The sequence below is a fragment of the Equus asinus genome, chromosome 12 (assembly GCF_041296235.1).
Source record: "Equus asinus isolate D_3611 breed Donkey chromosome 12, EquAss-T2T_v2, whole genome shotgun sequence".
Taxonomy (NCBI): domain Eukaryota; kingdom Metazoa; phylum Chordata; class Mammalia; order Perissodactyla; family Equidae; genus Equus; species Equus asinus.
This window is the reverse complement of record NC_091801.1, coordinates 56295557-56319670: the sequence shown is the minus strand read 5'-3', so window position 1 is coordinate 56319670 and position 24114 is coordinate 56295557. Positions and strand designations below refer to the sequence as shown.

The window sequence follows — 24114 nt, the reverse complement described above, 5'->3', positions numbered from 1 at the left end:
GTAGATATACTTTGTCAAGTTGTATGTTTAAAATAATTTACTTAGGAAGGCTACACATCTCTGAGTTCTCTGTAAAACTATCTTAAACCATGCTTTATAAAATATTTATGTTCAGTCTACTCATAGCTGTGCTATAAAGTATTTGGTGAAATGATTAAAAATTTTATCGTAAGTATCTATTTTACGACACATTAATGAATACACTAAAATATTATCTCACCAAATAAAATACAGTCCTGCGATGCATAATGACATTTCTGTCAGTGACAGACCGCATATATGACAGTGATCTCATGAGATTAGTACTATATAGCCTAGGTGTATAGGCTATATACACCATCTAGGTTTGTATGCCATCTTGGTTTGTGTAAGTATGCTCTGATCTTTGCACAATGACAAAATCACCCAATGACGCATTTCTAAGAACATATCCCCATCGTTAAGTGATACATGACTGAAATTTCCTCTGCTTTTGATGTTTGGTTCCTTTCATTTTAGCCTGTCAGTTTTTTGGTTGTTTTTCTTTCTTTATTTTCTTTTGGCGAGGAAGATCAACCCTGAGCTAACATCTGTGCAAATCTTCCTCTATTTTGTATGTGGGACACCACCACAGCATGGCTTGACAAGCAGTGTGGAGGTCTGTGCCCCAGATCTGAACCTGCAAATGTGGCACCATGAAAGTGCAGCGTGCAAACTTAACCACTGTGCCACCAGGCCAGCCCCTTAGCCTGACAGTTTTTAACTGGAAGAAAACATTCACGGATACTCTGCCTAAAATATTGCTTATTGTACTCTAGTCTCTAAAAGTTTAAGTGATGTTGCTCCATTGTGGACATCTAATTACTGGAAAAAAAGGAATGGCTTCTGGGTTCATGTCACTAAGTTACTGAGACAGAGGTATAACTATTACTCATATCGTAGGTATATGACCCTTTCAATTCGTAGGAGGATAAAACCTTAGTAAGAATGTTTTAAATCTAGTAACTTATATCATCATAATAAATGACAGAAGTGGTGCTATGTACTTATTGTTTGCCCTGCAGATCCACTGTTCACCATTCTCCTTAGGTTTGGACAGTGGGAAGTACAGGAAGGAGAAGAGAGGGAAGGAAGAAGGTGAAGGAGAGGTCCTTACTTCCCTGACTCCCTGTGGGGAGGTATGGGGTTCTCAGTGGGCTCCGGGATCTCTCAACCAAAGGGTCCACCTTCTGTCAGCAACCTGCTTCACACAGCTCTCTCTGTCTCTGAGTTCACATAACTGTTCCTTCCCTTCACCTCTTCAGGCCTCGTGATGGTAACAACACATTTCTCCTACCAGCCCTTTAAAGAGCTCAATGGTGGCTGTTTTCTGGATGCCAGAGAAGCTGGTGGAGGATGCTGCAATGCAATTGAGTTCCCTGATCTCAGGAGGAATAATGGGATCCAAAAGAGGTAGGAAATGGTACTTAACCATCAGATATAAGGGTAGGTTTAATTAACACAATAACTATTGGCCAGAGGAATAAAGCATTCTAATCTGTAGGAATCTCTGGTGATAGCTAGTTAATCTCAGGGTTCCTAAAAATAAAACCGGTAGGTAGCATACGAAGGTCATGTTTGGCACACATAGGAAGAAAAATTATATATGTCTTGGAGGACAGAAATTGAACTCAAGTTACCCAGGCGGAAATTCACTGCTTCTTACTTATTTCCTGGATCGAAGCCAATTTGCAGGCTGGGAACCCCTCCACCGAGTGGGAGGAATCTGTGGCCATTTATCAGGCTACCGCATACTAGGGAGGGGAAACTATCCAGACCTTCCAAGAGTTCTTAGATCCTGGCTCTGAACTGATACTAGTCTTCAAACACCCTAAATGCCACCATGCTAACATGGTCTACCAGCCAGAGTGGGAGCTAACGAAGGGCAGGTGGTAGATCAGGTCTTTGCTCAGCCTCACAGATAGGCCACTGGGGCCCATGGCACATCCTATGGTTCTTTCTCCAGTTCCAGAATGTGTAGCAGGAACAGATATAGAACTCTGTTTGAAGAACAGAAGTTGAAATTCTTACGATAAATATTTTAATTAGAGGATCTGATAACATGGAGTGGAATAACAAAATTCCAGCACGTCCTGATGGATTTGACACAGGTAATTTTAGCAGCTACAGTGTGACCGGTATAATCATGCTACGGATTTTCAAAATTCATTTGGCTTATATTAAGATACATGATTTTAGTTTTGAATTGCAAATTTCTACCTTGTCAATATCATTAAATGTGAATTTGGAAATGCTGATAGCGTTTTCAAGTAACGTTATGAAAGTATTTGCAATATACTGGAGAAAATGCTTAATGTTGATACTATACCAGGAGAAATAAGTGCACTTGGATTCTGTTGATAAAGTCTATTTCTATACTCATGGTTCCTTATTATAGGTTTAGATTAGACTTTAGTGATGACAGTTTTACATAGTGTCATCAAGAAGCTACATTGTTTAGAATTATGCAGAAAATGTAGAAAACTATATTTGATAATAACCTGTGTAGCAAATCTTTGATTCATCAATGTTTTTCTATTTTCCAAAATCTGCAGTCCATCAGAACAGTGCATGTGAGAGTAGATTAATTGTAGGTCAATATTTTAGCTAATAACTCCTAGACAGATGATGACTGGATGGATGTAATGATAAAGAGATAGATAAATAGCTCTGAGCCAGTCAGAATAGACTACGTCAGGTATCATGGGAATAGATATACTTAGTAACTGGAAGAATTCCACACTGGTTCCCTAAATGAAGCGAGGGAAAATCTGGTAGGAAGGACTGAGCGAACACTCTGGGCACCATGCCTCCCTGCTCCTTTACAAGATAATACACTAAATGCAATTCCAAACCCTGGAGGGAGAAAATACAGATATTAGAGCTACAATGAAAGATCTGAGGGATGCGAGGATCAGGATTCCTACCACATTCCCATTTAATTTGCTTGTTTGGCTGGTGCAAATGCCAGATGGATCATGAATAATGATAGTAAATTAATGCAATCTAGTCAGGTAATGATGTCAAGCACATCTGGTGTTGCAGGTACAGTGTCTTTACTGAAACAAATCAGTACATCAACAGTCTCTGGCGCCTAGTGTGCAGCTAGTGACTAGCAAACGCTCCCCCCAACCCATTTCAATCAGCGAAGATAATCAAAAGCATTTGCCTTCAGTGGCAGGAACAGTGGTATATTTTTACTGTCTCGCTCCAAGGGCTATGTCAACCTTCCTGCTCTCTGTCATAACATTGGCTGGAGGTTCCTTAATCAGCAGAATATCATGCTGGTCCATGCATTTATTCAATACTCCTCACATGCCCACTTTGGGTGTGTTATTTGTTTCCTGCCTATCTTCTGACTGATATAAATATCATGCTTTTTCCAATGTTGTAAACAGTGAGAGACAACTCAAGAAGATGATGATGAAAACTGAGGAAAACATATTTAAATTAGTGGCACAAACTATTATATTTCACTTACCAAAAGAGTCTGAGAGAACCACATCCTTTTCGAGCAGAGACACTGGGGAAGGCTTGTTGAATGCTAAACGGTGGAAGCTGACTGAGGCGTCACAGACGACCCCGGGGAACCCAACACTCCACTCAGCTTCTTGATTGCAGTGAGAAGGGTCCAGCAGCAGGCTGTGTGGAATGACCGTGTGTCCCTTGTGACCTAGGACATGAACACAACAGCATGTTTCCTATTTCATGTTAGAAAACTAAAAAACCAAACTGTCTACAAGCTATAGGTACTGTGACCCATAGCACCACCAATAAAATCTAAAAGTCTGGGTAATTTATTTTTGGCATGGGGCAAGAGGACCTCACACAGAGGCTTTGCAGTGGACTCTCCCATCACGGAGCTTATTGTGAATGTAGCTGAAACACGGGATCTGAAGCCCCTATGAGAGCCAAAGTAGAGGATGGGAAGTGGAACAAGTAATGTGGTCAAGGAGACACGGAAGGATTCAAATCTAGGCAGTCCGACCATGGAGCCTATACTCACAATTGATGGACTGCCAGCTCACATTAAAAATCTAAGCTAAATTCAGTAAACTAATAAAGGTTACACACAGCTTTGCATATTAGAACCATCCAAATGTTTCCCTTTTAGAGCCACAATTAGAACAGGAGACAGACGTCAACAACTATGGTTGAGAACTCTGTTTAAATATTGAGATTCCATCTTTCAAGATGGAATATTGGTTTTTCCATCTTTCAAGAACTTTCAAAAGTAAACTGTTAATATCTGTAAGTTCAATTGTAAATTGTCTCCCTCTTATAGAGCATTATGCAGAATCTCTCTCTCACACATACATACACCCTTGCTATCTTATTTAGACAAGTCTTTATCATTAAAAATTTGTAAAGCCATTAAATTCTAGAAACTATGAATATTTACAGAAAACGTGACATACTCTGAATTTGAAATGGTAAAAAAAATTTAACTTACAAAGTAGGTTAAGTTTTATGATAGAGTTAATATATTCTTTGAACTAATTCCAATCTTAAAGTTTATTTTTTCTTTTATTATTATTTGTGTGTGTGTGTGTGAGAGAGGAAGATTCACCCTCAGCTAACATCTGTTGCCAATCCTCCTCTTTCTTTTTTGCTTGAGGAAGATTAGCCCTGAGCTAACATCCAGGTCAATCTTCTTCCACTTTGTATGTGGGATGCCTCCACAGCATGGCTGATGAGTGGAGTAGGTCTGCAACTGGGATCCTAACCTGCGAACCTGGGCCACCAAAGTGGAGTACACGGAACTTTAGCCACTCAGCCATGGGGCCAGCACCCTTTTTTTAAAATTATTTTATTGAGGTCACATTGGCTTATAACATTGTGTAAATTTCACGTGTACATTATTATATTTCAGTTTCTGTATAGACTGTGTCATGTTCACCACCAACAGTCCAGTTTTTATCTGTTGCCATACATTGTGCCCCTTCACCCCTTTCGCCCTTCCCCCACCCTCTTCCCCTCTGGTAACCACTAATCTGTTCTCCTTATCTATATGTTTATCTTCCATATATGAGTGAAATCAAAAGGTATTTTTCTTTGTCTGACTTATTTCAATACTCTCTAGGTCCATCCATATTATTGCAAATGGCGTGATTTTGAAAAGAAAAAGGTTAACAGCAAGCCTATAACTTATTACTTCCCTTTAAAGTACTTTAGCAGGCTATATCCAGTCTGTCGACATTGCTTATGCAAATAAACCTGAAATTTATACATTTATGGGGCATGACTAGCTGGAGAATTTGGGTAGTAATATAAACAGTGTCTTATCGGTATAATTAACTGAGTATAAAATAGGGAAGTTCTAAAACTGAGACAGCTGCCTTTTGTGACCAATAAATATTGCTCAAAATCTGCTGCTAATTCAAAATCAAAGTGCAAATGCAGGAGAAAAAGGACATATTTGCAGGCTGCTTCTGACAGTTTGGGGCTCTTCCAGAAAAGAATGTCTCATCTGTGTCTAGTGTTGACCTATATCTTTAAATCATTAGTTACATTTGCTACTGGGTAAGACCTGTGATTCACGTGAGTCTGCTTAGACAATTCCAATCTCTGTGTTAACACAAACATATTTCCAATGTATTTTTCAGAAATTAAGACATAGCATTACCTGTAAGTGAACCATCAACATCAATCAGTACCACTTCATGTTCCCATCGAAAGCCAGCCTTGTTCGGTGTGTGAAAATACTGGATGTCAACAAATTTTGCACTCCAACCTCCACATCTGTCATTACAAACTCCAGTGATGGACGTCACTCCCAAAGCTACACAGTTGGGACGGTCAAAGTTCATAAAGTGTATGGAAGATACAGTCAAGCCTTCACTAAATGGGAGAACCAGGCCTTTTGTTGTGCAAAATGCAGACCCCATCCCCAATTCATCAAGATGACCAACTATTTTAGCATTTTTAATAACCGCTCCATTGGTTTCACCCCATCCTCCAACAAAAGGAGCCAGGATCCTCTTGGTCTCGATTCCAGCCTCATAATTATTTACCATTACAAAGTTATGGAACTGAAGGGCACCTCCATTGACCCATTCTGCGCCTTTTTGACAGTTCCAAGTAGTAAGTGAATTAAATCTTGCAGGTATTGGCACTGTAGAAGTACAAGATCCTGTTTGCATGGGGAAATATTCTTCAAATATCCACATTCCAAACCAACCTTGAGAATGCACAGTGTTGTTAAAGAATTCTCCAAGAGGAACTCTTTTTTGGCAAATGTTTCGGTCATAGGATGGCCCATCAGGGTGGTTGTTCATTCGATACCAAAAGCCAAAGTGAGTGCCACCAGCAGCTGCATTGTGTCGTATGGTGTTGTTTGGGTTGGTTACCCAAAAGGCAGCTGGGGTCACATCATCATTCAGAAGACTAGTACTTTGCTGTACAAATACTGCCAAGTTATACTGCAGGATATTGCCATGTTCAATACCATCTTCTATAAAAAATGCTCCTCCCTTGATATCATATATAATATTCCTCTCAACCAGAAGGTGATGTGTGTTATGGATAGTAACAGCTCTGTTATAGGCCTGGTGAATTGCACAGCCTCTCACATAAGATTTAAACTGTAAATCTCCGAGCAGATGCCAATGTATTGGATATCGCCCCAACCGGAAAGCCTGGCCAGCATGGAATATCTGTCAAGCCCAGAAATCACAGCTATTTAGTGATACACATAGATTCACAGTTTGCCTGGCTCATATTTTCTTATTTCACAATATCTCCAATTTTATATTAACTCTTATATCTCCAATATTATTCATATTTATCATTTGAAAATGTTATTTGACCCCAACCCATCTTGTTTTATTCAATATATAACAGCCCACACTTGTTACCAAATAAATTAGTGCATAAAAGAATGAATTAATTAACAAAGCCATCTTTGACTCTTCTGCTTTTCGCTTTGGTCTATTACTAACCTTTTGTGTTTAGCAAAATAAACCTCTCAAAGACTTCTTTTCCTCCTTCACTTTGATTCTTATATAATCATAAGGAACACCTCTTAAATGTTTACCATTTGCCAGATATTGTGCTAAGTGTCTTATATGCATGATCACAGCCTTTACCACAATGCTATGAAGCAGCCACTTAGCATTCACTTCATTTTAAAGATGCAGAAATCAAAATTTACACAGGCTGAGTATCTTGTTCATGGTCCCAGAGATCCATTCAAACCCAAGCTGGTCAGATTCTAGAGTTGGTGCTCTTATTAACCACTCTGCTGTATGTTCTTTCAGTAGGTTTATGATCTAATGATCTAATGTAGAGGATGCCAGCATGCACAAGAGGGGTGTGTGTGTGTGTGTGTGTGTGTGTGTATGATCCCATAAGGTTGGGAAATAAAATGTGAGGGCATCTATTTATTTTTATTCTTCATCTAAAAGTAAAAAATAAACCACTACTAATATTTAATATACAGAATGACCCTGGCAACGTCACTCAGTCCATATCTCAGATGTCACATATGTGTAACATATCCTAGGAACAAGGGAGTTTCACAAACTACAAGTGGTGACTCTATCATCCTCAATGGTTTGTTTTCAGTCTAAGCGTTCCCAGTTTAATGGATTTATGGATTTTACTATCCTTCCCTCCCTCTGCCTCCCTCCCTTCTTTCCTTCCTTCATCTTTTTTACTGAATACTTGATAAACAATATGCTAAACTCTAATTATATAGCCTGAATATGAGTAAGATAAAGAAAAGCTCCTAATCTCTTGGGGATACTTTGCATATTCATTCATTTATGTATATATTTGTTCAATTAATAATCAACTGAGAATCTGCTATATGCCAAGCACTGTTTCAGCCACAGAGAAATCAGCAGAAAACCAGAAAGTCAAAATCTCTGAACTGAGTTTATGTTCTAGAGGGAGAGACTAAAAATAGGTACAATTTCAGGAGTTATGAGTAAATCAATGAAAACATGGGTTTGAGCAGTAATTTCAAATAAAGATGGTGAGAAAAGGCCTCTCTGAAGAGAGAACATTTGAGAAGAGATTTGACTGAAATGATAGCGTGAACCCTGCTAGTATTTGGCGAAGAAGCACTCACTTCAAGGAGAATGAAGAGCCAGTGCAAAGAAACTGAGACAGGAGTGTGCTCAACATGGTCAATGGACCCAAAGAGGCCCATGTGGCTAGCATAGCATGGGCCAGGGGTAGAGCCATAGGAGATGAAGTCAGGGGCCAGACGGGGGACATTGTGTGGGTCTTGTGCAAAGGACTTGAACTTTTTGTTTTAGGTATAACATGAAGCCATTGAACAAGGTGCAATAAGATCTGATTTACACTTTAAACTTTTTACGTTGGCTGTGCTGTGGAGATTCCATTGGAGAAAGGGTAGAAGCAGGAGGTCAGCTAGGAGAAACTCATAGAGTCCAGGTGATGGTGGCTTGGTGAGAGGTTGGGTAGAGGAGGTGCCAAGAGAGTGGATTCAGAATACAGCATTTTGTGAGCAGAGTGGATATAACCTGCTGAAGGATTTGATGTGGGGTGTGAGAAAAAAAGGGAAACAAAATTTTGGTATGATTAAATGGGTGCATAATTGGGTGTATTTATGTCTTATGTACATATTATGTCTATTTACTCATCTGTCTTCTCTACCAGATTATAAGTAGCATCTGGCAAACAGCAGGAGCCCAATGCTAGTTCATTGTATGAATAACCTTCGGCAAACCACTGTGATTTAACAATAATGCCTCTTACCTCCACATATTCTATTCTGCCAGTGACCATGTTAACACCAGGTATAGGAGCATGAAACATAATGCAGCCTCCAAACTGGTCACTTCCTATTTCTTCTCCAAACTTTCCTTGGAGACATGTCTGTGCAGCAAATTCACCTTTAAATATATTTTTTAAGACATCACAAAGAAAAATCATGTCAAAATCCTCTAATTATATAAAGATTTTTCCCCATGCCTAACTATATTTTTTACTCACATATAATTTTAATCTCATACTGAAACATACTGAAAACATTGCCTTCACATCATCTCCTATACATAGTAAGAAAAGTAAGTACCTTCTCTTGTTCATCCTCACATTCCCCATAGTACTTACTATAGCATTTTTCAAAGATACTAAATAAGTGTTTGAATGGTTGAATGACTACTGTGGGAGATCAGAATTGGCCTTCCTAAAATGTGTCTCTTTGCCTTGATTATTTTTAAAAACAAAGACTCTGAAAGAAACTTTGACCTTCCTCCTAACAATTAAAAGAATTTAAGATAGAAGGCCTGTCCCAGGAGGGAGCTAATACCATAAGATAACTACAGTATAATCTGAAATAGAGGGGATAGTCAGAAAGGCACCAGCAAGTCCATTTTTACCAAAGTTCTGTCTTGTGGGTCACATTGTCTATAGATGGCCCAGCAAATACTTGTTTAGCAAACATTTGCTTTTCCATCTCCTTGTAAATTGTTTTCCTCCCCTTTGAAGTCCCAAACCACTACCCTCAACATCTTCTTTTGTCTTTAGCTCAACACGGGTTTTAAGGTGGTGGCTTCAGCCATTCTGGTGAGTTACTCAGTTTTCCTGAGTTTCTCCTATGTACACATGTTATTAAACTTTGTTTGATTCTCTCCTGTTATTCTCTCTCATGTCAATTTAATTCTTAGACCAGCCAAAAGAACCCAAAGGGTAGAGGAACTGTCTTCCTCTCCTAAAATACTGATAAAGGTATTTTGTCTTATTATCTCTGAAGCTTTACCCCAAGATTTTGGATTAACATAAGTAATGAAATCTTCTACTTGTATAACACTAGAATATGCATTATGTCACTTAATTCTTACAGCTATAGTAAGTGGGCAGAAAAAGTCTTCTTATTTTAAACAGGATGAAATTAGGTTTCACGGACATTGTGAGATGATGCAGAAGAACTGGGATCAGAACGTAGGTCATTTAACATTGAGTACAATGAGCTTTGTCTTATATTTCCCATTGAAGAAAAGGCTAGATCTAAGCTGTATTTGTTAGTATTCAACCATGTATAGGATTGTAATGGTATGAGTGATTACACAAAAATATTTAAAAGAGAGTCATAAAATACATTGTGCTTCTTAACTGTATACATAAGATAGAGACATAGATATATTAACTATATATATATATATATATGAACTGTGGTAAGTTAAACACAGCCATGGAATTAGTTCTGACTGATGACATCTGAGTAGAAGAGACCCGTGTCACTTCAGGACCAAAGTAATTAATGGCTGTTGCTCGACCCTCCAGCTATCTCATCTCCTGTCTCAGAGATTGTGGAGGCCCATACTGAGATGGTTCCTCCTCAGCCTAGATCCTGGAATAATTACAATGAGCAGAGGCCTCCTGTTGACCTATATTGGACACATGTAGCATGAATGAGAAATAAGTCTTTCTAATTTTAAATCACTGTGATTTGGAGCTTATTTATTACTGGAGCAAAACCTAGTCCAGCAGTTCTCAACTGGGGGTAATTGCGCCCAGGGAACATTTTCACAATGTCTGGAAACATTTTAAGTTGACAGACCATAGGTGCTAAAATTACCTGTGTCGAATCCATCAGGACAGGCCGGAATTTTGTCATTCCACTCCACATTAGCAGATCCTCTTATTAAAATATTTCTGGTAAGAATTCCAACTTCTGCCCTTGCTTCAAACAGCGTCCCATCAGGGAGTGTGACAGTGATTCCTAGGTGTGTGTAATTCAGCGGCTCAGTTAGGGTTATGTTTATGCCAGCAGCAGATACAGATGCAATGGTCCTTTTTTCATTCTCTCGTTGACTGTGTCTGTAAAAATTTTAACAAAAACTTTCAACATTAATATAAATTGACAGAATATTGTTTTGGTCCATTTGTTTTATGCTATTTTGAACACTTCATCTGTAATACAGAAAATCTTTTTTTTTTTTTTTGGTGAAGAAGATTATCCCTGAGCTAACATCTGTTGCCAATCTTTCTCTTTTTGCTCGAGTAAGATTGTCACTGAGCTAACACCCATGGCAATCTTCCTCTATTTTTTTGTATGTGGGACACCACCACAGCATGGCTTGATAAGCAGTGTGTAGGTCTGCACCCGGGATCTGAACTTGCGAACCCTGGGCTGCCGAAGCAAAACATGAGAACTTAACCACTATGCCACCATGCTGGCCCTAGAAAATTTTTAAATATCATATAATATTTTGAATATGAATTTGAAGATGGTGCTTTACTCTCTCTTAGAGTAACTGAATAAATGTTACAAAGGCATGTCAATCAAATAAATATTTTCCAAGTTCTACACTTGTTCACAGTCCTGTACTAATTTCTATAAAGTATTCAAACGAACTATTTGTTTATAACTTGGAGGATCACACTCAGTAGTTCTCAACTGAGGATGATTTTATCCCCCTAGGGGACATTTGGCAACGCCTGGACACATTTTTGGTTGTCACAACTTGGGGGAGGGGTGTGCTACTGGCATCTAGTGGGATGTGGCCAAGGATGTTTCTAGACATCCTATAATACACAGGCTGGCCCCACACAACAAAGAATTTTCAGGTCCAAAATGTCAATAGCACTGACATTGAGAAACTTTCACAAAGGGAAGGTGTTGGAGGTCCCTGAGGAGGGAAAAGAAATGATTGAGGTGACGTTTAGGAGGTCTCATTTCTACCAGTCCTTCAGTACACTCCAAATTCCTGCTACAGCAAGAGGACTTGTCAATTCTATAATATACACATTCATGTATTGAGTCACTCAACAAACAATCATTGAGTGTCTAGCCTATTTTCTAGGCACAGAACTAAGCACTGAGGATACCAAGTAGAAAGTACCCCTGACTTTAAGGAGCTGTGTGAGAATGCCTGACTGTGTATTATCTACTGAAGAGTGACTGGTGCTGTTAACAGAGACAAGCTTAGGGGAGTCACTTCTGTGTCTTCCTGACATTTCCATTTTGACTCTTCTCTCCCTTGGCAAATATTTTTCCTCCTTAAATACCAGTTCAAATGACAATGTCACATGTGAAATAGATAAAAAGTCACTTTTCTCAACCTTCCCAACCCTTCTTCTGGATTCCCAATACACTCTGCCTAATGCCTTCATTAGTGCTCATAGTCACCACACTGTGGGCCCATCACATCTACTCCTACTATCCTCTCTACTTCTCTGTCCTTTCCCCTACCTGTCTGCTCCTCCAGGTAAGGCACCCGTTGAGTCATTTTGTATGTGGAGCACCTAGTACAGTTCCTGTCACTACTCAATAACAGTTTTTGATTGATTAAACAAATTAATGCAGAATGAATTCTTGAGGGGAGGAAAGTAGGGAAATGAAGCCCAAATAGGAAGATGATGTAATACGCCAGGTTTGAGGGACTGAGGGTCTAAATTAAACTGAGAGCAGGGAAAGCTGATGGAAGAGGCATTCCAAGGGCAGAACCCAAAGAACTTGGTGATGTGCAGGAAGTGAAGGATGCTGATAGCCAGAAGGTCACTGGGGAAGTTTTTGTGACTATCAAAAGTAGACTGTAAGGGTTTAAGGAAAAAAAATGGATAGTAAGGATGAGATGGAAGAAATGGGCATAACGTTTAAGCAGTTTAATAATTTTCTCTTTAAAAAAGGAGATAAAAAGAAAGCAGCTAGAAAAGATAGGAGACCAAAGTTGTTTTTCAAGATGGTGGGTGGATGAAGAAACGCATAATTCCAAAAGACCCAGGGAAGGAATTGTGGGGGGAGGGGGGAGAGGAAGGGGAGATTAAGGATGCTCAAGATAAGCGTGCGTCAACAGTACAAGATCCTATAAGTGGTACGGAAAAGGGTTAGGCTGGTTTCTCCTGAATTCTCTTGGATTCAGACGATACAGAGATTTCTTTAGAAAAGAAGGTTCTAAAAAGTAGTTTTATATGTTAGGCACACCTAAATGTATTTTATTCCCTTTGTAATATATCTAACGCTTATATAGCACTTACTTTGAGCCAAGTTTAGCTGTGTTTTATACACATTAACTCATTCAATTCTTGCAGTAATTCTGAGATAGATAATAACAGCATCCAATTTTACTGAAGCACAGAGAGGTGAAACAATATGGCCACAGGCCTAGAAGGTGGCATTGCTGGGAGTTGGACCCAGACTGAATGACTTTTGAAGTAATATTCTTGACCACTTGCTTTACAAACTCTCAAATAGGATTTACAAATGAAATAGTGAACAATGAGTTAGGTTTGGTGGGGAACTCCTTAATTCTTTTTTTTTTCAGAGGAAGATTCACCCTGAGCTAAAATCCGCTGCCAATCTTCCTCTTTTTCTTTCTATGTGAGCTGCCACCACAGCATGGCCACTGACAGACAATTGGTGTAGGTCTGTGCCCAGGAACTGAACCTGGGCAGTTGAAGAAGAGTGTGCCAAACTTAACCACTAGGCCACCAGGGCAGGCCCAGGGAACTCCTTAATTCTTGTTTCTTAAAACTAAATATCCCTAAGCTAAATTCTAAACCTACTCTTTTATTTCATACACAAAGTAATAAATGAGGACTTTCTATTCTATTAGTAAGCCCTGTCATTTCTCTGCCTTTTAATTTTGCCATTATGTAATTAAAATTTCTTCCAAAGGCAGAAAAAAAATGGGCACTTATAAAGCTAAGTATATATTTAAATTCTTCCTAACATCTGCATGTTTATTTTTAACTTGGAAAATGGCAAACTCAAAATGCCATCTTGAATTTTAATTTTAAATTGAGTCACAACTTTAACACAATTTATCTATTTCTTGTCATAAATTACTATTTATTCCCTGATAAGCATTACCATATCCAATTTTGCTATTACACATAATTTGAACAATAAAGCAAAAATAAAGTTCCTCTTTTTCCCTCTCCCCACTGATATTCTTTGTGTAGCTATATTTGCTTTGTCCTTATATTTCTTATTTGCTAAAACACATAACTAAACAGAAATTAAGGGTCATGAGCAGTTTCAACTGTAAAATGTCAGATGCGTAAAAGGTCACGTTAATCATCCCTCATTCTATAATGGTTTCTTCCTTTTTATTCAATCATTACTAACAATTTTGCTCCATGGGAACCACTGCCAAGACTGCAAGATAAAAAGAGAGTTCACTAGCTGCTTTCAGCTACATTCCCTGGTGACCCCAGACAAAGAAACTTATTTCCATTTTTGCATTCATTAACATATTTAGCCAAAGCTCTTTCAGAGGTTTTCAAATAACTTAATAGCAGAATGCTTTTTCCAAAGGAAATTGACATAAGAACATAACAACGAAAAACAAAATATTAGTATATACTTATTTTATAGGTTCAAATTATACTTCTTTGTACTGTAAATTCAATCAATGAAAACAACACTGGTGATCAACCCACTGTTAACATTTGGCAAATACATATTTGGCTATTCATGTTTTTTTTTTTTATTAGAGGTTTCAAATATGAATCAAATATTTGTCGACTTTCCGAATCATCCCTCTTTTACAGAGTTAAAAAATCTCTGTTCTAATCAAAATTATCAGGCCCAGAAGACATCATACCTGTGTCCTGTGCTCGCAATTACAATCGTATCTCCTGGTTTCCACGTTACCGCTTCTCGTAAAATCAAAGTCCTTTCTCCTGCCTTTGCCGTTTGAGCCAAACGAGTCCAGATCACAGGAATAGGCAAACCTGGAGCCAACGTACAAAGCGAGGATTTCTTCACACACGTTTTCTCACTTATTGAGAGCTTTATGTATTTTAATCTTTTCCTGAATTGAATCAATTTGAGGAGGGTTCATTTTACCTTACCATTACATACATTTCTCAAAAAAGAAATATGCAGAATGCTTGCTTTATAAAAGTAACAATCAGGTTTGTAATAACATGTATGGGTCTGTAAATTGAGAAAACTTCCTTCTGCAACAATATATTCCATTTCTGACAATTTTTCTTTACAGGAACACAACATAAATGTGGCGTGATACTATTGATAAAATGGGCAGAAGCCTATTATCTTTGTCATTGCTGAGAGGAATTCCTTAAACTGATAATCTAGAGACAAATGAAATTTGTACATTTTTGAAAATCACATTAGCAGACATAGCACAAGGCAGGACAGTTGTGATCATAACAGGGTATCATGTTTATACATTCTAAATTTATAAAAAAGACCAATTATTGCAATATAGAAGACTTCAATATAAAAAGGACTCACACCATACTTCCTTTAAATAAGTTATCCTGATACCTCAAACATCATCAAAATCACTTTTATTTGCTGATAATTTTCCAGAATATAGTTATAGAAGAGTACAACTATAACCTTATAGTCATATTTTAGGAGGCCATTTTACAATACAAATATGAGTTGCAATCCTCTGCTTTCAGACTTAATGCTTTTTTATATAGATTAATGAATGAAGTAGACAATCAGTATGAACTGCGGTAAGTACTATATCAAGTAAAAGGTGTTATGAGGGCACATGGACCAGGGGTAAGAGGAAGTGCGTAGAGAAGATCCCAAGAGTGACCTTGGTTGTAAGTCTTGATAGTATGTGTGAGCTGACTTGGCCTGGATAAAGGGAGAGAAGGATACACAGGATTCAGGAGGGAATATGTAAAGACTGGAGAAGCTTGGCAAATTTTCGTTTAGACAGTTATGAAGAGGATAGCCTCTGGCTTTCCGGCTAGTCTCTCCTCGACCTATTTGAGCCTTTGGGCTTCCGTACCATGAAGATCCAGGATTCCCTCTCGCACGGCCAGTGTTTTAGCGCCGTATACTGGGAGCTCCGGAGATCGCAGGTGACCGTGCAAGGTGATGACTGCCTTGTGTTGAAATGGGGATGCTTCCGTCCCAATCTGCAAGGGATTTCACCAGCATCATTCAGAAAGTTAAAACTCAATATCTACAAGTCTCATCACTCAAAAGTTCTTTCCTTTTCTCCCCTCTCTTTTGGGAATGTATTATTCAGTTGTCAGTATCCTTCTTCCAAAAGATAAACCTCAAATATTCTATTCAGCCAAATATACTATGCCAGACCTTTGGAAAGTATGCTAATTAACTTCAGTCACATCTCAGAACTAATTTTTATCTGCTCTATTTTAAATTCTACTTGTGATAATACGCTATTATCTTCCCATTGAAAGTGCAAGAATATTCCAGGGAACTTTTCCCCAGAAAAAGGAGACCTACCAATAACGGAGACCTACACAAAGATTAACTTGTGAGAGTTTGGCATAATTAGCTTTCACTTTACACGCAGTATTTTAGAACGACATGGAGAGAGGTTAGCAGTGAAGATACATCAGGTTCTCTGTGTACCTGAAGAATGCCTCCGTCGGTAATTAGAACATTTTCTGCCTGGAGTTCAATGTCAGCGTCATCAAATATTAGAGTTCCACCTATGAACCATACAATTTTGAAATGTATCACAAGGAAAGATATTACTAGAAGCTATTTATTAGATTATACATTAAAATTTAATTCCTTATTGCTGTCTGCTATCACTATGCACGTCACCTCACTTCAGCTCTTTGTCCATATAAAGTGTAAAAACTTCAGACAAGACCCAAGAGTTGATAAAAATCAGATCCTTAGGCAGATTATTTTCCCTCAGCCTTTTGTTATTTTAAACGCTATTAAATAGTGCAGCTACATGAATTATAGTTCTACAAACACAGGGCCTCAAAATACAAATTAAGAACAAAGTGATTAAAATTAAAGAAAGGTACTTTTTGTAGAAATCATTATAATGCCAACATTAGCTCTGAACTTTTAACCATTAATTTGCACTAGCAACAGCTGTAGCCTGATTAGCGTGATTAAAGAATGTGCTGAGACACTTTCCCAAGACTGATGTAAATCTATGGACAGTAAAACTTTACTTGTCCAAAGGTTCAATGCATACTAACTGCAAATAACTGAAACACTGCCATTATCCCAGAAGTTAAAACGAAAACAAAATGCAAAGGTCCTTGAGCAGCTAGAACCATTATGGTCAATTTATACACTGAAGCCCAAAGCACTTTACTCTTGCCAATGATTGTTGCTTTTACATGCACTGGTAACAGCTCTGGTTATTTAGTTTTCCATAGTAAAAACAGCATGTCAAGAAGCACAGAGCACTCCAGGTAACAACTGAAAGCAGGTCCACAGGCAAAGGTCAGAATCACAACTGGGCATCCAAGGGGAGTCAGGGGGGTCATTTAGTGCAGAATTTAACAAATCTCTGATTTTATAACTCCTAGAACTCCCTATACCAGTGTTTTTCTAAGTGAGAAACACCTTTTACTGTTGTGATCCCTTGCAAGTGCATAGGCACGCAGAACATTTGACTTTAAAAGATGCTTCCCCATACGAAAGCAATACACTCTGATATATTTTCTATTCTATTTCATTAAAAGATTCTGGTTGCAACACACTAAATAATTTCATACCACAAATGGATTGTAATGTTTAACTTAAAGAACTCAGTACTACACTCTGCATTAGAAACATGACACCACTATGGATGTTCATAACCATGAATTTTAATTAAATTACCCTCAAAGAAATATTCCATAGGCATGATTTAATAAGCAGATTTTCCGAAATTTACCTTGAATAAGCAACATTTTCAGAATAGGAGTATTTTGATCCAACAAAATTGTCTGTCCTTTCGTAATCACAACTAGTGACCCTTCCTCTGGGGGAGAGTCTCCTCCCCACGAGAAGTTGGAGGACCAAGCATCGACATACAGGAAGTCAGCATTATCCTGTAATAGAATACGAGAAACTAAATTTAGAGGTTTTATCAGAATTCTTCATTCATTTCTCAAAAAAGAAATCTAAAACAGTAAACAGTTTCATTAAGAATAAAGTATAACCTACTTTAAATACGTTATAGCTGCCTGTTGGTTTATTTCAGTATAATAATAAAATGAAAAACCCATTACCAACTACTCTACAATCAAGAATAATTAAAAATCTGAAATCATAAAACTGATCTGAAATCATAAAAATAAAAATCATGAAGTCAAAAACATAAGCTACTTTAAAATTATTATAGTCACATCTCAGTTATTTTTTGGAGATATTAACAAAGTAAAAAGTCCATTACTGATTACTTCACCTCCCCTAATGCTAGTTTTTCTGTTGTGGAGATTACTACACCCAACAGCACTAGTACCGGTTTGGCCATGCCAATGCTTCTGATGTTGACCTGCACTGGAGCCCACCCTGAAGGAGTGTGGGCATTTGTCATGCAGATGATACATGTCTTGTTGGAATATTCGACATCACATTTGGTTCCAGCTATGGTGATGAGAACATCCTGCATATTTTCACTGTAAAGAAAAAAGGGGGAACAAAACATTGATGTGTCTCTCAAATTTCTAGATCACCCTGTCAAACCCTGTTACTGATATGCATTATTGCAAAAACAGTGATCTCACCCTACAATACAGCAAAGCACAGATTGACACTTTGTTTCAGTAGACTTCAAAATATTTGTTGGGAAAAATGTAAACAAAGAGGTTAAGAGGCCAGGAAATAAAATGTACAAACTAGCAGCTGTCTCAGTATTGGAGAAAAACTGCTTTGGTTCAATTTATTGAGAAATTCGATGTTGTTTTCCAAACAGGCACCTTAGAAGAGACTTTCAGGGATCATTTTGTCTATGTGCCATTTTTACCATATTCACAGACGCTAGAACTTAATCTCCATGTAAAAATGCAAGTCCAAGGGAGTTGTAAGTACTTGAGGAATTAAAATTGCCTTCTATGATTTAAATGATCTGCAGTTGTGAAGTCAGGCTTATCCACCTGAAGAATGATGAGAGTGTAGTCCATAAATTTGAGCCAAATAATGAATATGTTTTGGAAAAAGGAATCTGGCCAGTTACAATGAAATGGACCTGATGCATGAAGACACGTTTCATTGACCCAATGAAGCAGATCATAGTTGGAGAGGAGATGTTGAGGAAGCATAACAAGAAGGTATTTATACTTGTGAGATTACTTACTAGGATTTGGGGCAAGTTATTTAACCTCTCTAATCTCAGTGTCCTAACCATAAAATGGGATAAAAATATCGAATAAGGTAAGGCAGGAAGTTTCTATGGGGTAGGAAAGTGACTGACACAGAGTAAGTACTCAATAAATATTAGCTATTAGTACTATTATGTGACTCAAGTGTGACTTTTGAGCAGGTGGGTATACATTACATGACTGTATTTAAGCACCATGCTGGCATATGAGAGAGCAGGCGTAATGGCTTGAGTCTGGAAGTACACACTGATGGATGCGTATGTAAAGACAGTACCTGAAGCTTGATCCCACGACTGTAAGTCTGGTGCCCCCTGCTGTGCTGCCTCTCTTGGGAGAGATTTCGGTGATGAGTGGAGTCATGTCATTGGTATACATAAAAGGAGTCACGGACTGTGACAAATCCTGCCCATTGACCACACTGACTTCACAGACTTGCTCAGGTCCCCTGGCTATGAGAAAAGGATCAAACTGAGTACAGTTCGGCCATCAAGCCATTAAATATGTCCAAAATTCCCAAACATTTTCAACAACATCTTCCTTTTCCTGAAATCACCTTCCAGTATACACAGACTATATGTGAGGTAATAAAAATCTCTAGCAATAGCCAAAAACATCGCAAAGTTCATGCCCATTATCAACAGGAAAAAATCCATAGACCCTCCCTCAGACAATTTTACACACCTCCCTGTTTAGTTTTCCAGTCCTAGAGGATCCGACACTGCAAATCAGACCAGGAAGGAAGGAAGAACTGCCAATGGCAGGCACGCTGACAACAGCAGGAGTGACAGCTGAAAGCAAGGAAAAAGACAGAACAACAACAGAAACCCAACGCAAGAATGTAAAAGAAGAAGTGGAGCGAGCGCTAAGCCAGACAGCCTAAAGACCATGACAAATCTCGGCAGCATTGTTGCATTTTTAAAAAAAATCAAGATACAAACGCTGATGTTGAAATGATAAATGAGCCCAGTCATAAAAATGTTACATTTCCTTCCGTATTCTTTAAGAAGTCTTTAAGATTCTTTAAAATTCTTCATCAGATTTCATTAATATTTAAAAAAGTTTGCACATAAACTATATCCTTTATACATCTAGAATATTCCCTTTAGTTCTTTTTAAACTTTTTAGATAATTAAAATTTGTTGTGGCCTTAAAATACCAGATATTTAAGCTTCACAATAACCCACTGAATTAGAGTTAATAATATCTCCATTTAATGGATGCAGAAACTGAAGCAGAGAGGAATTGTTACTTAGCCAAGGGGACACAGTTAGTAAGTGGCAAAAGTGAGATTCTGGGGCTCCTCAGAGCCCAGCTCTTAATCAGTACATAAAAATAAGTAAGAGTAATAATAGCAAATCACAAAGCATGTTTCAGATATTATTCCATCCACTTTACATACATTAACTTATTAAATCTCACAGTAATCTCATAAAGTAGCCTAATGTGATTATTCTCACTTTACAAATGGGGAAACTGAGGCACAGAGCGATTGAATAACTTGCCCAAAGACACAGCTTGGGTTTGAATCTGGGCAATGTGCTATTACAGTTCACACTTACAACCTTTACACTACCCTATTTTTTTTTCTTCTTCTCCTCAAAGCCCCCCTGAGTACACAGTTGTATATTCTTGGTTGTAGGTCCCTCTGGTTGTGCTAGGTGGGATGCGGCCGCAGCATGGCCTGATGAGCAGTGCCATGTCTGTCCCCAGGATCCAAACTGGCGAAACCCTGAGCCACTGAAGTGGAGCATGGGAACTTAACCACTCGACCACGGGGCTGGCCCCTACACTATTCTATTTTTAAGGGAAATCTAATATTCCAATAGGAACTAAAATTATGTTCTCCATTTTGCATGCTCAATAAAGTAAGAGCCTTCAGTTTTCATGATAAACTGAAAACTGAAATTTCTTATAAACAGTTCAATCTAACCCAAATGCTGTGAATCTTGAAAGACAGATAAACCTAGGAAACAAAGTTCTGAAGAAACAGCTTAAAATCAGGGCAGTCATAAAGGTGATTCAGTTACCCCAAAGAACACGAAAACTTGAAAGAAGAAATTCAGACTCTGATCTTTATAAAACTAACCATTTCTCAAAGATTGCCATTCTTTTTTCTGACAACTTACCATTATTAGGTGGAATTTTACATAATAATGTTGTGCTATCAGATTTAAGTCTGTCGACTGCACATTCTGAGCCACACACTAATATATTTGAATTTTGTGGATTAAACCCCGTGCCTGTCACAGTCATGGTTTGACCACCACCGAAGCTCCCTAGGGAAGAAATATAAAAGGTAAAAACAAAGCTAATTAAAAGAAAATGTCCTCTGTGTATATATTTAACTTTATTTTAAAATCTGAAATGGAAATAAGTCACATTAAATGAAAAGATTCTTAGAACTGAAATTATATATATTACATCCTATTATATAAATGCAACAGAATCTCATTTAATTGTAGTGTTTTAAAACCTTCATTGAGTAAATGTTGCCTCTGGTCATTTATTCAAACTACTTCTAGGAACTAAAATTTTATTTAAAGAGATGTCACAAAGAATTTCAGAGTAGTCAAAACATAAATGTAAAATTACTATTTTAATGAAGAGTACCTTGGTTATACTTAAGGTTTTTAACCACTAAAATAATTTTCAAATAGAAAACAATACTTATTTATGTAGACATAATAACAAGTCAGTGATGTCTAAACATGATGTTTTAAAAAATTTCCACATCTAACCTGCTCATTTTAAGTCAGGCTAAATTTTAAATAAATTATATAGCACTAAGAGAAATACAGGCATTAAAGTAATATTTAAAAATGATTTACTGATACCCTTACATGCTTATTTATTTGATGCATAAACAAAAATATTTTTAATGTATTATAGGAACTACACATTTTAGCAGTGTTTGAAGGACATAGTTTTTTTCTAAATCAGACAGGTGTTTATTGAAAAATAGAAAATATTTGTAGGTTCTGGCACATTCCTGATTACCTTGGCTTGGATGAATATTCTGAATAGTAAGGGGGTACTCAAATACAGCTGTGGACACAGCAGAGCCTTTTGTCTTATGATGCATCATCACAGGAAAAGTGCCACCAGCATGCTCTCCCACGATGCACTGCAATACACTGTCATTGACCATGGTCACGTTACACTGAATGTCATTTATCATCACTGAAACTTCCAAAATATCAACACCAAAATTAGATCCAGTGATCTGAATTTCAGTTCCTGGTGGACCTTAAAAAAAGCAAAAAATATAAATATATCTAAATTCCAGTACTTACACGTGCATTTAAAGATATACAGTACCTATTTATTTCCATAAACAAAATAATATCCAGTATTTTAAAACTAATATAAATATTGACAATACATGTCGTGTCATATACATTTTGGCTATAATATACATTGCAGTCTCTAGTATATTAACTATAAGTTGTTTATCTTAACGTTCATTATTTTCCAGCCCTTCTGTCCATTCTACTGTGTTGTAGGCTACTAATTCAGCCTAGTAGAGAAGACAGGAGAAGAGAAGAGAGATCTAGAGTTAAGTATGAATATCTGAGTAGGGTGTGGTGAGCTGAAGTATATTTTAGGGATGGTGCTCACTATTTTTTATTTTTGGTACTTTCTTGATATTAGCAACTCTTTTGAGGATGGACTATTTTTCTTAATTCAAATATTTTCAAAATATATGACTTGGTAAACAAATTATGATATATAAATAATTAGGTGTAACGTAGTAAATACAGAAATAAGGAACTAATTTAAAGACTTATAGGTGAATGTTGATGTTAATGCCATGAATAAATGTACATAGAACAAAGTATTTCAATCCTTCTGTTCCCTTTCTTCCTCCTTTTGAAAAAATGCATTGAGGGCATTAAACATGGAATTTTTCATAGGTCATCCAAATGAATAACTACATACCTAAATATTAAGTGAATAGAAATAAATCAACATAACTGGTTACAAATGCAGAGTCAGCAAGTAGTAGGTTCACTTTAATTCAAGTAGTAATAGTAAAAATAACCATATAATTGACCATAACCATATAATAGTAAAGATCACTGAAATACACATTGCCTTTTTAAAGACCACAGATATTAACGAGATCTTTCATGTCAGGAATGGTTTTAAGATAAAAAGCTAAAAAAATGTTTCTTTGGTCTTAAATTTTTAATTTTGTCTGGCATTTTCACCTTTGAGATGGAAGTGTTGTTCTAAGTGTGATCTATTGCCCTGTTTCTTCAGTGAATAAAATAGCTCAGTGCTCGGTTGTTTATAAGTCTTATATCTTTAAACACGTTGTTTTGAAAGAGACATTCAAAGAGAGAGATGGAACAGAAATGGTTCATGGGAATAAGGAACATATGCCAATATCTAGTTCACCATTTGTAATGATTGCAAATATATGGATAAAAGTATGTCATTGCTATTATTAATGTTTGCTTTTTAAAACATTTCTAAATAAGCAAACTTGATGCATCAAAGAAAATTTCAGCAGCAAACTTGTTGAAGGCAGAGAGTACATCTTACCCAAACCTGACACATTTCCTGGTAATGACTTTTTTAAAAGGCTTCTTTTAAAGGCTAGCATTTAATGAGTTCTTTATTAAAGGTGCCATTCTAAGTTCCATTATATGAATGAACTTCTTTAACCTTATGAGGTAGGTACTTGCATGTATAAGGAAACTGATATTTAAAAAACTTGTTCCAAAGTTTCATCACTGAAAAGTAGAAGAACCAAGATTTGAAGGCAGGCATCAAGGCCATGTTCTCAACCATTACACTACAGCTGCCTCTCCAGAATTCATTACACAGATGAGCGTTGCAGCAGCTTGAAGATGACCAGAAGCAGCATAGCATAATGACAAAGGATCAAGAAGACATCTCAATCTATTCTTATCTTAGAAAAATAAGTCATGCAAAATAAGTAAATCTTATTTTATAATATTTTCTCCATCTGAATGGGCCAATTACTTCCTTAAAAAGAATTCTGTTGTGTTAATAAGTTAATAATCAATTGTAGTTTCATGGAAATAACATATTGTGAAGAATTCTCAATGTTAGTAAGACCAACTACTTGTGAAT

The 24114-nt window shown here is 37.2% G+C and overlaps 1 protein-coding gene across 4 annotated transcripts in view; it reads right to left on the bottom strand.

Moving 5' to 3' along the window:
* PKHD1L1 (PKHD1 like 1) overlaps nucleotides 1-24114 on the bottom strand; it is a 150870-nt gene that overhangs the window by 55500 nt on the left and 71256 nt on the right. For 3 of the 4 annotated variants that reach the window (XM_070481489.1, XM_070481486.1, XM_070481488.1), the window contains exons 39-50: nucleotides 22009-22257; nucleotides 21138-21287; nucleotides 19286-19460; nucleotides 18153-18309; nucleotides 17583-17739; nucleotides 16307-16386; nucleotides 15714-15843; nucleotides 14544-14673; nucleotides 10571-10812; nucleotides 8746-8882; nucleotides 5645-6674; nucleotides 3500-3691 (exon numbers count right to left, since the gene is read on the bottom strand). In XM_070481489.1, the coding sequence (XP_070337590.1) occupies nucleotides 3500-3691; nucleotides 5645-6674; nucleotides 8746-8882; nucleotides 10571-10812; nucleotides 14544-14673; nucleotides 15714-15843; nucleotides 16307-16386; nucleotides 17583-17739; nucleotides 18153-18309; nucleotides 19286-19460; nucleotides 21138-21287; nucleotides 22009-22257 (2829 nt within the window). The remainder of the gene's footprint in view (nucleotides 1-3499; nucleotides 3692-5644; nucleotides 6675-8745; nucleotides 8883-10570; nucleotides 10813-14543; nucleotides 14674-15713; nucleotides 15844-16306; nucleotides 16387-17582; nucleotides 17740-18152; nucleotides 18310-19285; nucleotides 19461-21137; nucleotides 21288-22008; nucleotides 22258-24114) is intronic. The other variant, XM_070481487.1, reaches the window with a different exon arrangement.